This window comes from Cynocephalus volans, chromosome 6 (assembly GCF_027409185.1).
Source record: "Cynocephalus volans isolate mCynVol1 chromosome 6, mCynVol1.pri, whole genome shotgun sequence".
NCBI lineage: Eukaryota > Metazoa > Chordata > Mammalia > Dermoptera > Cynocephalidae > Cynocephalus > Cynocephalus volans.
The window spans coordinates 19,177,035-19,189,046 of NC_084465.1; the positions used below are offsets into that span (position 1 = coordinate 19,177,035).

At 39.3% G+C, this 12,012-nt stretch overlaps 1 protein-coding gene across 2 annotated transcripts in view; it reads left to right on the plus strand.

Annotated features, from left to right (window-relative positions):
* The window catches only part of DGKI (diacylglycerol kinase iota), a 436,008-nt gene that overhangs the window by 198,766 nt on the left and 225,230 nt on the right, over nucleotides 1–12,012 (plus strand). For both annotated transcript variants that reach the window (XM_063099453.1, XM_063099454.1), the window contains exons 7-8: nucleotides 5,862–5,933; nucleotides 9,361–9,477. In XM_063099453.1, coding sequence (XP_062955523.1) covers nucleotides 5,862–5,933; nucleotides 9,361–9,477 — 189 coding nt within the window. The remainder of the gene's footprint in view (nucleotides 1–5,861; nucleotides 5,934–9,360; nucleotides 9,478–12,012) is intronic.

Here is a 12,012-nt window from a genome sequence, read left to right on the forward strand (position 1 = left end):
AAGATGATTCTAATAAAGTAATTCCCTAGATTCATGTAATTTTCAGCACTGTCAGAAGTTATAAAGACATTGCTTACTGTGATTCAATTCATAAAGACAATGTTTATTATAATCCAACTTAGGTGAACACGTTTACATTTTGAAAATCTTAAATGTTTATAACAATTTCAGCTTAAGCCCAGTAAAATCAGTACAGAAAGGAAGTATTTAGGAAATCAGTACTTTAGGAAGTTCAGTTAAATTAGGTTTTCTATCAGTAAATAAACAGTCTTGCAAAAACTAGAATATTATGCTAACATTTTTACACTGCGATAACACTAAGGAAAAGGCGTATTATCAAACTAGCCTAATATTTAAGGATTTACATTGCCAATCAAGAGTATACACATTACTGGAAAACTGAACTGAATAGCTGAGGGGAAAAAGTCAATGAATTGAATGAATTAGGAAGGAGGTTGGTTCATGATGACATTGCTAATTAAAGATTGAAGATTGCCCTCTGCATAAAACAAAATTACTCCCTAAGTCACTAGATAGTTGTTTAAAACAAATGCCATTTTTTATTGGTCATAAAAGAGTTTTCACTTAGGTTGGTGTGTATGTGCACCTGGGTCACTAGAAGGTCTTAGTTACTTGTCAGCCTCAGCTGGTGGGATGCTCAAACATTACAGTTGTTTATCAGCTCCAGCTGGTTCAAAGCAGTTGCATTGAAACATCACAACCAGTTTGAAATCTTCTAGCAAGGCTCTGCTCAAAGTGAAAAACATTTCTTTTATATTAATGGGCACCAAATTACAATTGTATTTATATTCCATGGGATACATTTATAAGAGTGGTACAACAATTTTATTTTAAAATCTCAGTTTTATTTTGCTTAGAAATTATGAACTTTACATCAAATTAAACTTACGATAAACATTTTAGAGATGAAATATAAAATTGTAAAAGAGTATATTTTCAAAAATCATAGGGATTATTTGAGCAAAAATGTTTGAGGTTCTGTTTTAAGATAAATATTAACGGAGGTAAATTGATTTAGTCTTATTTTATAATTCCCTTGGGTTTGCCCTTTGTAATTCTTTTTAAAGCTTGGACATGCTCATGGATATGGAGAGGTTTATTTTGTTGTTGTTGTTGTTGTTGTTTAAAGTTTTGGAAGCAAGAGAAGTGTCAACTCTTGTGTTGGATCAAATCAAATCAAACAGGGGATTAACTTATGGTCAGGGGATTCTCTCACCCCAAACTTAGTTAAATACAGAAATAAAATACCTTTTTTTTCCTGGTTTCAGCCAAGGCTGTAAAACTGAGTTTGGTACATGCCCTAGATTGCAGAAGTAAAAGAGGCAACAAAGCTTTAGCTGCTCAGAATAAATCTTGTTTAAATTTTATTCCAAAAGCTCAATTTGATTGAAAAAGCCCAAAGAACAAAAAAAAAAAAAAAAAAAAAAAAAGAAAAGAAAAAAAAAAGAAGAAAAAAAAGAAAAGAAAAGACAGAGAAGAAAAAAAAAATAAAGACCTTATTTCTCAATGTTCTTGGTATTTTTAATTCTGAACACAGGTGGATCCAAAGTATCTGGCCTCACATCAGCATTCCTCTTTGAAAGTGCTGAACAAAATAGCCCTTAAAAATCATAGTCAGTTGGAATTCTGTCAGGTCATCTGTTGGTACCAGTATAGCAGATTTGGACCAGCATTTAGAAGTGGGTAATTAGGAATTTGGTTCATTTTGCCATGCCGAGAGCCTGATCAAAATCTCTCCATAACAGGTGGTCTGTGGGCACGTGGTCCACAAAGGCTCAGATGTGGTTCTATTTATGTTTCTGTGTTAGATGATATCCTTGAAGCCATGGTTGCTGTACTGTACCAGACTAGAATCCAAAGCAAAGCACAGAGCTGATTACCACCAGGCTCATTTCCAGGGGACCTGCCACAATTTTGCATAAGCACGATGCCCAGTGTGCCTGTTGTGATTGGCTTAGTTGCTTGTTTCTGGCATCAGCCTGGCTGTCAGTAGCACAGTTGATTGTATCTGTTTTCTCCCTGAAGCCAGAAGGCTAGTATTCAGTAGGTGGGTGGGCAGAGTACACTCACCCTTCCTGTTGAATAGACTATTGCTAAGTCACGTATCAGACAGCAGAAGGCTTCTCAGTGAGGTGGTAGATGAGGTTCCTATTGATAGACCTTAAAAAAGTATATATATATATATATAAAATATATATATATATAAAACATTGCATTTTTAGCATTATGAAGACCTTTCAAATATATTGCCTCATTTGATGCTTGTAACCAGTGGTGCAGGAGAGGTTTGTGTTATTATTCTCATTTTCAGGTGAAGAGAGAAGTTAGAAGAGTTAAGAGATTCGCCTAAGGTCACCCAGTCCAAGATCCAAGAACTGTTCTTAGCTTTGCCATCTCTCCTCAGCTTCTGTTTGACATACAACCATCTGGGTGCTAGCATTTAAGACTCTGAACAATACATTTGAAACTGCAACATTTAGCAGACCGCTAATTGTGGCTGCTGCTTCCATCATGCCATAAAGTCTCCCCTACTGATTTTTAGCCACACAGCATTTCAATATTGCAGATATCAAAATGAAAATTAGAATCCTAGTATGTTTGCAGGATGTATAGGGTTTTGTTTTGTTTTGTTTTGTTTTGTTTGCCTGGGGTAGAGTGCAGTGAGGATGAATGTTTTCAGGTGGTTTGGGTAAGGTTTTTAAAGTCTGGACAGCATGATATTTGTAATTGGATCATGATGTTGTAGTGGCAACTTTATTGTTCAATCAATCAGAAAATATGCATACCATGTCTATGATGTTCTATGCTAAGTTGCTAAGAACTCTACAAGAACTGCCTTCAAAGAGCTTACAGTTCTACTGGAGAGATAATACATATGCACACAAAATAACCAACAACTTAGGACAGCTGTTTACTAATGGCACGAAGAGGTACAGGTGGCAAGGCCTGTAGTTTAGGAGAGGAGATCACAGTGAACTGATGTGATTTGGGGAGATAATTTTAGATTTGGTAGTGGGAATAAAATTTAGATACTTTATGTGAGATGATAGTAGATTTTCCAGGTGGTGGGTTGGAAATTAAGAAATTGTACGGGCAAAACATGGAAATATGAAGAATAAGGCATTTTTGGAATATAATTAGACCTATCTCACTATAAACAGGAATTTGTTATAGAGAGGAGTGGGAGATAGATGTTGAAAAGTTGGTTGGGAAGATGATTGATGTCCCTGAATGTGTGTGAAGAATTTATTCTGTTAATCTGTAAGACGAAAAGTGTCATTTTTGCATTTTGAACCGGGGGCAGAAACTTAAAAGGCATCATTTTACCTGGTGGCAGTGCCCAGGATGGAATGAGGAAAAGGGGAAACAGACTATCAATGGAGAGATGAGTTGGAAAACAGGGCAGAGATCCAGATGTGAAGTGACCAGTCAGCAGAGCTGAAGCCTGGCTGGACCTGGGCCCAAGAGGGGCAGAATTCAGTGTATCCAGGCCCTACCCCAGCTTCAGCCACTTGCTCCTAGCTGCCTGTTTCTTTCTTCACACAGTAGTCACAAATCATTGCTATAGCTCTGAAGAGGAGTTTTATCCACTTCTTTGTTTTTGCTCCCTCAAAAGTGGCTGAGCGATGTTGAGGAACTTTTCGAGTGTCTGCAATGTGAAGTCATTTTTGCATTTTTGATGCCATCTTATTTCATATTGAATAGTTTAGCATCAGATTTGAAAAGACCTGCATACCTAGTCCTCTAGCCTTCCGGACTTTGTGTTCTCCTTGTAAGCTCTTCTTGTCTGACAGTTGCAATGCTCAGGTGCTGGGGACTGTGGGTTATTCCTCGCCATTGCAGTAGTGAACAGGTGGACATCAAGCCTGGCCCCAAACTTCAGTCCATGTGTATCTCTCAGAAGCAGTCCACTCCTGGGGAAAAGATGCTGTCATTGGCAGAAGGAGGCATCGAAAGACTCATTATCTGGGGGAAGAGAAGTGTGTCAGGGGTCTCCAAGACCACCCAGGTTCAATGATTCACTAGGAGGTCTCACAGGATTCAGCAGAGAGTGCTCATATCGATTACAACGCAAGAATACAAGTAAAATCCGTAAAGGGAAAAGTGCATGTGGCAGTCTGGAGGAAACTGGGCACAAGCTTCCAAGAGTCCTTTCTCAGTGGAGTCACACAGGATGCGTGTGCACTTAATTCCTCCAACAATGAATTGTGAAACACGTGAAATGTTTCATTATAGTGCCCAAGGTTTTATTGAGGCCTGTTTACATAAGCATCTTCTGCCTAGCACATACCAAAATTCCAGTCCCAAAAGGAAAACACCTGTCCAGTACAAACCACATTGTTTATGCAAACAGGTTAGGCCCCGTGAGCCACTCTTAACTGTTCTGGGAATTGGGAAACCCTCCCAAAATCCCAGTTGCCAGATGCCCTCCAAGGGCCAAACATGCAAACAGCCTTTCTAAGGATAGGAGTCTCAGGCTTGCTATGTTAACTCTTTTCTACACAGGGAGTGAGTATATTGCCACTGAAGTTGTTGAGAAAGGATATTGATGGAGAAAATCTTCAAAATCCAAGAAAGTCTGATGTTAAAAGAGGTCACGCTTCTAGAAGTGATATTTGAGGTTGGAGCAAAAGAGAAGGATTAGAGGAAGAATCAGAGCACAGAGAACCGAAAGCAGTCCTGAGCTAATGCTCACATGTAGGCGACTAGAGAGGCAGAGGGAGAACTGGGATATGTTACGAAACCAAGGGAGGAGACAGGCTCAAAAAGGAGAAAATGCTCAAAAGTGTGTAAAGTGCTGAGGATAGGCAAGAATTATGGGCACTGCAAAATGCCATTGGGACATCACTTAATAATGTGTTAATTGATTTTTTTGTGTGTATGTATCTTGATTGATTTCTAACTTAAAATTATCTATGCACATTAAGCAAGACTTATTCAGCCAGTGACTTGAATTGCTTTCCTGCCCATCACATCTTTCTGTTTTCTTGTGATCACCTCACAAAAGCTCTGTTTTAAAATTTTTTTGTCATTGCTTTACATTTGTTTGTTTGGGTTTAGATTTCAAAGGCAGAAAAAAGGGATGAGCTTTAAGAAGGCAAAAAAAAGGTTCTTTGAGCATTACTCCATACTTCTCTCTGGTGATTATTTAAGAACAACAGCAGCAGAAAAACACCTCTTTTGTTCTTGATGGAAAAATAATTTTGTTTGTTTGTTTAAGGGGATTGTGTTTGCCATTCCATTGATCTCACCACTGCTTGCTGGTGAAGAGTAAAAATTAAAAGTCGCTTGTTTTGAGTGCAGACATCCCAAGGGGATGATGGAAGTGTTTGAATGTACTTCTACATCCTTGGACTTCTCCCAGACCTTGACTTCCAGGTCACGTCTCTCTAATACTTAATTTCTCTCTTTCTGGGTTCTCAGATGCTAAAGTTGTATAGGGTCTCTGGGATGGAGGGCCTTGTTGTATAGGACCATGTGAACCAATAGTAGCTTTCCTTTGCTTACCATTAAAAAACAAACAAAAAACCCCAATTACATTTACTTATTTATTTATTTATACAAAAGGCTCTTCTTTTTGTGTCTGACTTTGAGTAGTGAGTGGTGTAGGAAATACTAGTGCCTCTTTTCTCTCTCTCACTCCAGATGGTACAGGAATAGAAAATCATTGCGTGGAAGAAGGTGAGAGTGTTGTGCTGAATGTGGCTTTTGGAGTTTTAGTTCCCTCCAGTGATGGATGACAAATCTGGCCTTATTCATGTCATTGAACTTCAGGAGGACAAACGTGTGCAGTGATTGAGGTGGTTTTAAATTCTCTGTCTCTTGTCCTAATATCCCAGGGATTCCAGCAAAAGTTCTCCTTCCACAGTAAAGAGATTGTGGCCATCAGCTGTTCCTGGTGCAAGCAGGCGGTAAGTTTGGGATGCAATGAAGCAATATGGGCTCATGTTTTATCAAAATAGACAATGTCATGTCTTGAGTTCCTCTCTGTAAGTGGAAGTTTATCCTAATTTAACAGATCACTTTTCTCATATAAGATCCTTGGAGAAGGACAGACTATAGAACAATAGCACATATGAGTTGGGAGAGACTAGAGAGATAAATTAACCTTCATTGTATGTACATTGAAGCCTGGGCGTGGGGACTGGAAAATCCTCCCCTGGTTCTAATTCTGGGGCAATCATTGAGGGCTTCTGACTCTTAGACCATATTTTTTTCCCGTTCCACTAGACTGTTGAGGACTCCTGCTATGGCAGAAAGGTACAACATTAGGAACAAAGAAACGTGTATCATGAGAGATCCTCTAACACTCATGTCCAGGCATCTTGGTTCTTCTGGTTTTGATGTGGGCGACTTTTTAAATAGGACTAAGTGTTAGGATGAGAAGAGAGGTTCCTGTATCCTTTTTTAGGTTTGGATGTTATAGTTCTATATGCTCTGTGAAATGGAGCTCTTCCTCACCTTTGAACATACATATTCAGTAGGATCTGATGGTAATTTCCGCACTTACTTTTTCTCTTTAATCTACTTTTCTCCCCATTTTTTTTTTTTTTTTTTAGCACCTAACCCCTCCATCCCAACCAGATGCTACATTTTTTTATTTGTTGGTTGGTGTATCTGTTTTCTTCTACCAGACAATGTATACTCTAATAAGGGGTTGGCAAACTATGGCCTGTAGGTCAAATCTGGCTGCACCTATTTTTGTAAACACAGTTTTACTGGAACACAGCCATTTATGTACTGTCTGTGGCTGTTTTTGCATTTATGTATTGTCTATGGCTACTTTCATACTTCAGTGGCAAAGCTGGGTAATTGCAACAGAGACAAGTGGATCCACAAGCCTAAAATAGTTACTCTCTGGGCCTTTACAGAAAAGTTTCACTGACCCTTGCTGTAATCTCTCAATTTACATACTCTTTTGAATGACTCTATGAATTGGGATATACATTCCCTTCATTGCATAGCCAATCTGCAATGAAAGGGCCGTGGTGTTTCAGCTACATTAATGGTTTGCAGGAAACCTCACCTCCCTATGCACGTCAGATGGAACTAGCCACATGGGCCATGGGGCTGGAAAAGATGTTATGTAGTTGAAAAACATGAAATTGACCTTTTTGTGGATTGAAATTTGAAATTAATTCCATAATTCCATAAAGTCTAACCTAATAATCTCCCTAGCATAATTTCCCTAAGCCCCTACATGTTGGGAGAACCTACTGTCACTGTGTAGGGACTCACTGGTCTGGGGAGCTCAGTGCTTGCTGTGTCACCTCCTGCTCCATTTTTTATTCTTGGCATTTCTATCTCCTTTCAGTTAGTTGTTACACAGATAATCATTGCACTTCTGTTTAAGAACATGTTCACAAGTATAAGGCTACCCTAGTTCTTGAGTGAAACTCTGTGCCATCAAGGCAGTGTCTCCATCTGGCAAGGAAGAAGCAGATTTGGTGTCCAGGTACCCCTAACAATGTCCTTGCTGCTGGTTTCCCTGATCTGGTGAGAACCCCTGGTGGGGCAATGTCATGGGCAGCAGTGTGCTCAGATATGCTGTGTCTGCTCCTGCCCTGTGTAGCTACCAGGCTATGGTGAGATAGTTTATGCCAGGTCAATTAACTTGGAAACTCAATCCCACTTTACAGTGAATATGTGCTCTCTTTTCATTAATCTATAGTCCGGTTGAATCACTACAAATACTGAATTTTCACTTCATCATTATGGCAGAGCTTTGGTCAATTCCACATATCATTGAGTTTTCCAGTTTCCCATGTTGCAGAAGGTGATTTTGCAGGGACTATACAAATACAAAGCATTGTAACACAAATTACAGTGGTGATATATTTTAACAGTATAGGTAATCCCCTCTAGGATATTTGATGTTAAACAAACAAATAAGTGACCCTTTATGGTGCAGGAGAAAGAATACTAGGTTTGGGAGCTGGGTTTCCTGGATTCAGGTCCTGAATTCACCACTTAAAATCCGTGCAATCTTGGACATACCTTTTAGTCTCTAGATTAGAGATTACTTGAGTATAAATTGAGAGAGTTGATGTAGGCAGCCTCTGAGATCCCTACCATTATAGAAATGCCATGGCCATGCACTGAGGGTTTATTTCAATTGCTGAAGAAAAAATAAATGTTTAAAGAAGGTATTCAAATAACATTCCTCTGGTATATTTGTTTTCAGATCAAAAATAACTGGTAGCAGAGAGAAATATTAATTATTTTATCAGTTGGTATTTCATACTTAATTGATTGATTAGTAATTATCCACTGGGTCACAGCAGATCTTGAAGATGTGCGGAAATGAAAACAAAATCTCTGTTGTTATATAATGTAATTAGTGTGGCCATATTTGCCAGTTTTCTTGAGACAGTCTTAATTTATGTCTGTTGTTCCAACATAATTATTATCAGTGATCCCTTTCACTCTTAAAATTATTCAAGTTAAAACGATAAATTATATGGCCACATTAAGTATTATCCAAGTAGAAACTGATGTTAAATTTTAAAAAATCACTATAATTAAAATTTAAGACCCATAATTATTGCCTAATGTTGATTTTATGTTTATTAGAAAATAAATGTTACTTTACATGACTGTCACTTTATGGTAACACAAAAGATGATTGAAAAAGTCACAGTAGGGGTATAGAGTTAAGCCCCTAATAATGAGGTATTGTTATGATCATTAGTCTACATTTACTTCCTTCCTTTCAAAAACAAAAAGCACTTTAGACTTGCCAAGTGTAATAGGGCCATTGTATTTTTTTAGTGGCCCCAGACAAACCCAGCAGAAGCAATCTCTTTGTACTTTGTTACCGCTGGGATTAACAACTCTTTAGAAGAGACATTCTGCTTCTTTCCTGGCTTCCCTAAGCTGGAAAGACAACCCAGGAGGATTTACATCTATGATAGAAAAAGGAGAGGCACATGGTAGGCATTGCCTTTCTGCTTGTCTTCATCTTCTCGGCATTAATCCCAAATCAACCAAGTCCGTGACCAGCACAAATCAAGGGAAGCAAAACTGTGTGCAAAGTTAGGATTAATAGAGCCCTCCTGTATTCTAACATCTTTATGTAAATATCCCATTAAACAGAAAGTTTTAGCAGGCCTCATCCTGCTACATTCATTTCTTGTTATCAATTGTTAAAAGTTTGTAAACTGGAATAAATTCGAAATCTGGTCTCTAAGTTCCTGGGGCTGGATGGGCAGTGATGAGAAGCGTGTGCATGCACGTGTGTGTTGGTGCATGCACGAGTGTGTGCATGTGTACTTACTCCTACTTCTTGCAGCATTACCCATTGCCCAGAGTTGTTTACTGGCCTCTTTTTCTCTGCAGTTTCACAATAAGGTGACCTGCTTCATGCTGCATCACATTGAAGAACCCTGCTCCCTGGGGGCTCATGCTGCTGTTATTGTCCCGCCCACATGGATCATTAAGGTGAAGAAACCGCAGGTAACTGCCAGGACCCTGGTGCTGCTGGGCTGGTGCAGAGAAAAATTAACTGCTGCTTCTTGCTTTTCTTCCCCTGACTAGGCTTTGGGTTCCTATGACCTCTGCTCACTCATCCCCAAGGTCCATGCTTAGCTGCCACAGCTCATCCCATTGGCCTGTCCCTCTACCGGGCAGGGCTATTTCACAGAACCAGCCTCCCCGTCCTAATGAAATCAGAGTTCCAGAGTATTTATTTATGTGCTTATGATATTCTCTTTGAGAGGAGCTCATCCGAGTTTCATTGAGTACTAGTGGTGGGTACAGCTGATTCTTATACAGCTGTCTTCTCTTCCAGCCTGGGCATTCCCAGAGGGTCACTGTGAGGGCAAATTGCAGGCTTCGCGGCTTGGCTAAGGTTATTGCCATTTCAAGTCCTCAAGGCAACCTTTTTAAATACACTAGGTCTGTTTAGAGAGCAACACTCTTTTCTTCAGGCAAAGTAGAATTTATTCTCTTAATATCTAATCTCATTCCGTATTATCTCCTTAATGTACTTCCTGTCCTAGTGAGTTTCTGCCTCAGTTTTCTGGGAAAGCAATGTGGTTTCTCGACGAGATCATAATCTTTGATGGAAAATGTTTCTATCTTTGTACTATACAGCTTAGACAGCTCCAAGTTTCGGGGATGGCAAACTTTTAATGCTGCAGGGAGAGAGGTTGTATTCCTCCTCCCCCACCCTCTGGGTGCAGATACTTTAGGAAGTCTTATCAAATGCAATATCCTTAAAGGATGCTGTGGTCCTCCTTCCTCTGGTCTCCAAAGTCACCATGCAGTTTATTCTCATTGATTCAGTTTTATTTAAAAACCGGTGGATCAGGGATACTGTTTTTGTTTTGTGTGTTTTATATAAAGTTTAGCCTCCATTGATAAGTAATGTTTAGAAATAACCTTTCCAAGTTACAATCCGTGGAAGTCCTTGCGAGATTTTTTTTCCAGAGGCAAGTGTAGTATCTACACGTTTATGAAGTGGAGTCCGATATTTCATATTTTAGAACCAAATGCCAAAATACATTAAATGAGTTGCCCAAGGTGAAAAAGCAATTAAGTATAGTTCTGCTGTCTGAAATTCAAGTGTACTAAATTCCAATTTTTATTTTTAAATCTCTTTAACATTTCCACTTCTTTGTTTTTATCTTTTTTCCTAAAATTCAGGAATCTTATTACATACTCATTCGGTTAAATCAACACCCTTTTATTGAAAACCCAGATGATATCAGGAAGGCTACTGGACATTGTGATGTGATACGTGGTCCTTGCTCTGAAGAGCCTTGTAGTTATCTTAAGGAGAGATCGAGGGGAACGTCATGAAGGTGGTGGGTTTTATTCTGCTTTTTAAAGATGGGTGGGATTTAGATCGTGGAGTAGAAAGGGAGAAGCAGGCAGGAAAATGGCATAAGCAAGGAAGCTGTGTCCAAAAATACGAGGGGTCTTCAGAAAGTTCATGGAAAAATTCATATTGTCTTTTAATTCCATTTTTCCATGAATTTTTTGAAGTACCCTCATATATTTATGAGACTATGAGATATTTTGGCTGAAGTAGGGGTTTATGTGGACGGTTCTATGAGGTTGCTCAGGCCTGAGCATGGAGGGGTTTTTGATACGTGTGAACTTTATCCTGAAGTAGTGTGTTTCCTTTTAGGCTAAAGAATGATAGTGTAGATATAGTATTTTAGAAGGAAACCACTAGCGTGAGTGTGTAGGATGACTTAGTGATATGGGATTTTGAAAGACTGAAGATAGACCAGTTAGGAAAATCAGATGATGATAACATTTTGCAGGAAAATTAAGTTTATTTTTCTAAACTTTAAAAGAACTTTTTTGGGGGTGAATCAGTGACTGGTATTCCGTCCTCTGAGATATGAATTGTCATTCCCTCTTTGTGGGCTCTGTCTTCTGTCCATAACAGTGGAGATGGTAAGACCCATTTGGATGGTGTGACATTATGATGTTTATATTCTGGCGTTCAGCTATGGTTCCTGGCTCATGCTACTCTCTGGCCTTTTCCTGCCTTTGTTTTACCCGCTCCTTTTTCTCCCCAAGGCAGGAAATTTCCTGACCTACCTTAGCTGATTGTAGGTGATAAGACCCCCATTTCAGGAGGGTGCTAGCTAACTCATGCCCAGGAGGAGGGAATGCTGCACAGACGCCAAGAACCTGAACAGACTAGTCTTGCCCCGTTTCCCCACCCAGTCTGTTGGTGTCAGATCAGACCCTTTTTGTCCAACGTTTCTACATGGTTGTCCATGCTTCAGTCTTGTCCATGTAATGAAGCTTCCACTGAAACCCAAGAGTGAAAGGTTTGGAGAGCTCCCAGATGGCTGATCACATGAAGGTTCCTGCAGGGTGGCGTGTCTGGGGAGGGCATGGAAGCTCCCCCGCGCCTGTCCTGTGCATCTCTTTGTCTGTATCCTTTCAATATCCTTTGTAATAAACCGGCAAACATAAAATAAAATAATTTTTTTATGATGGAATTTTCAAGTAAATGAAGAAAGAGAA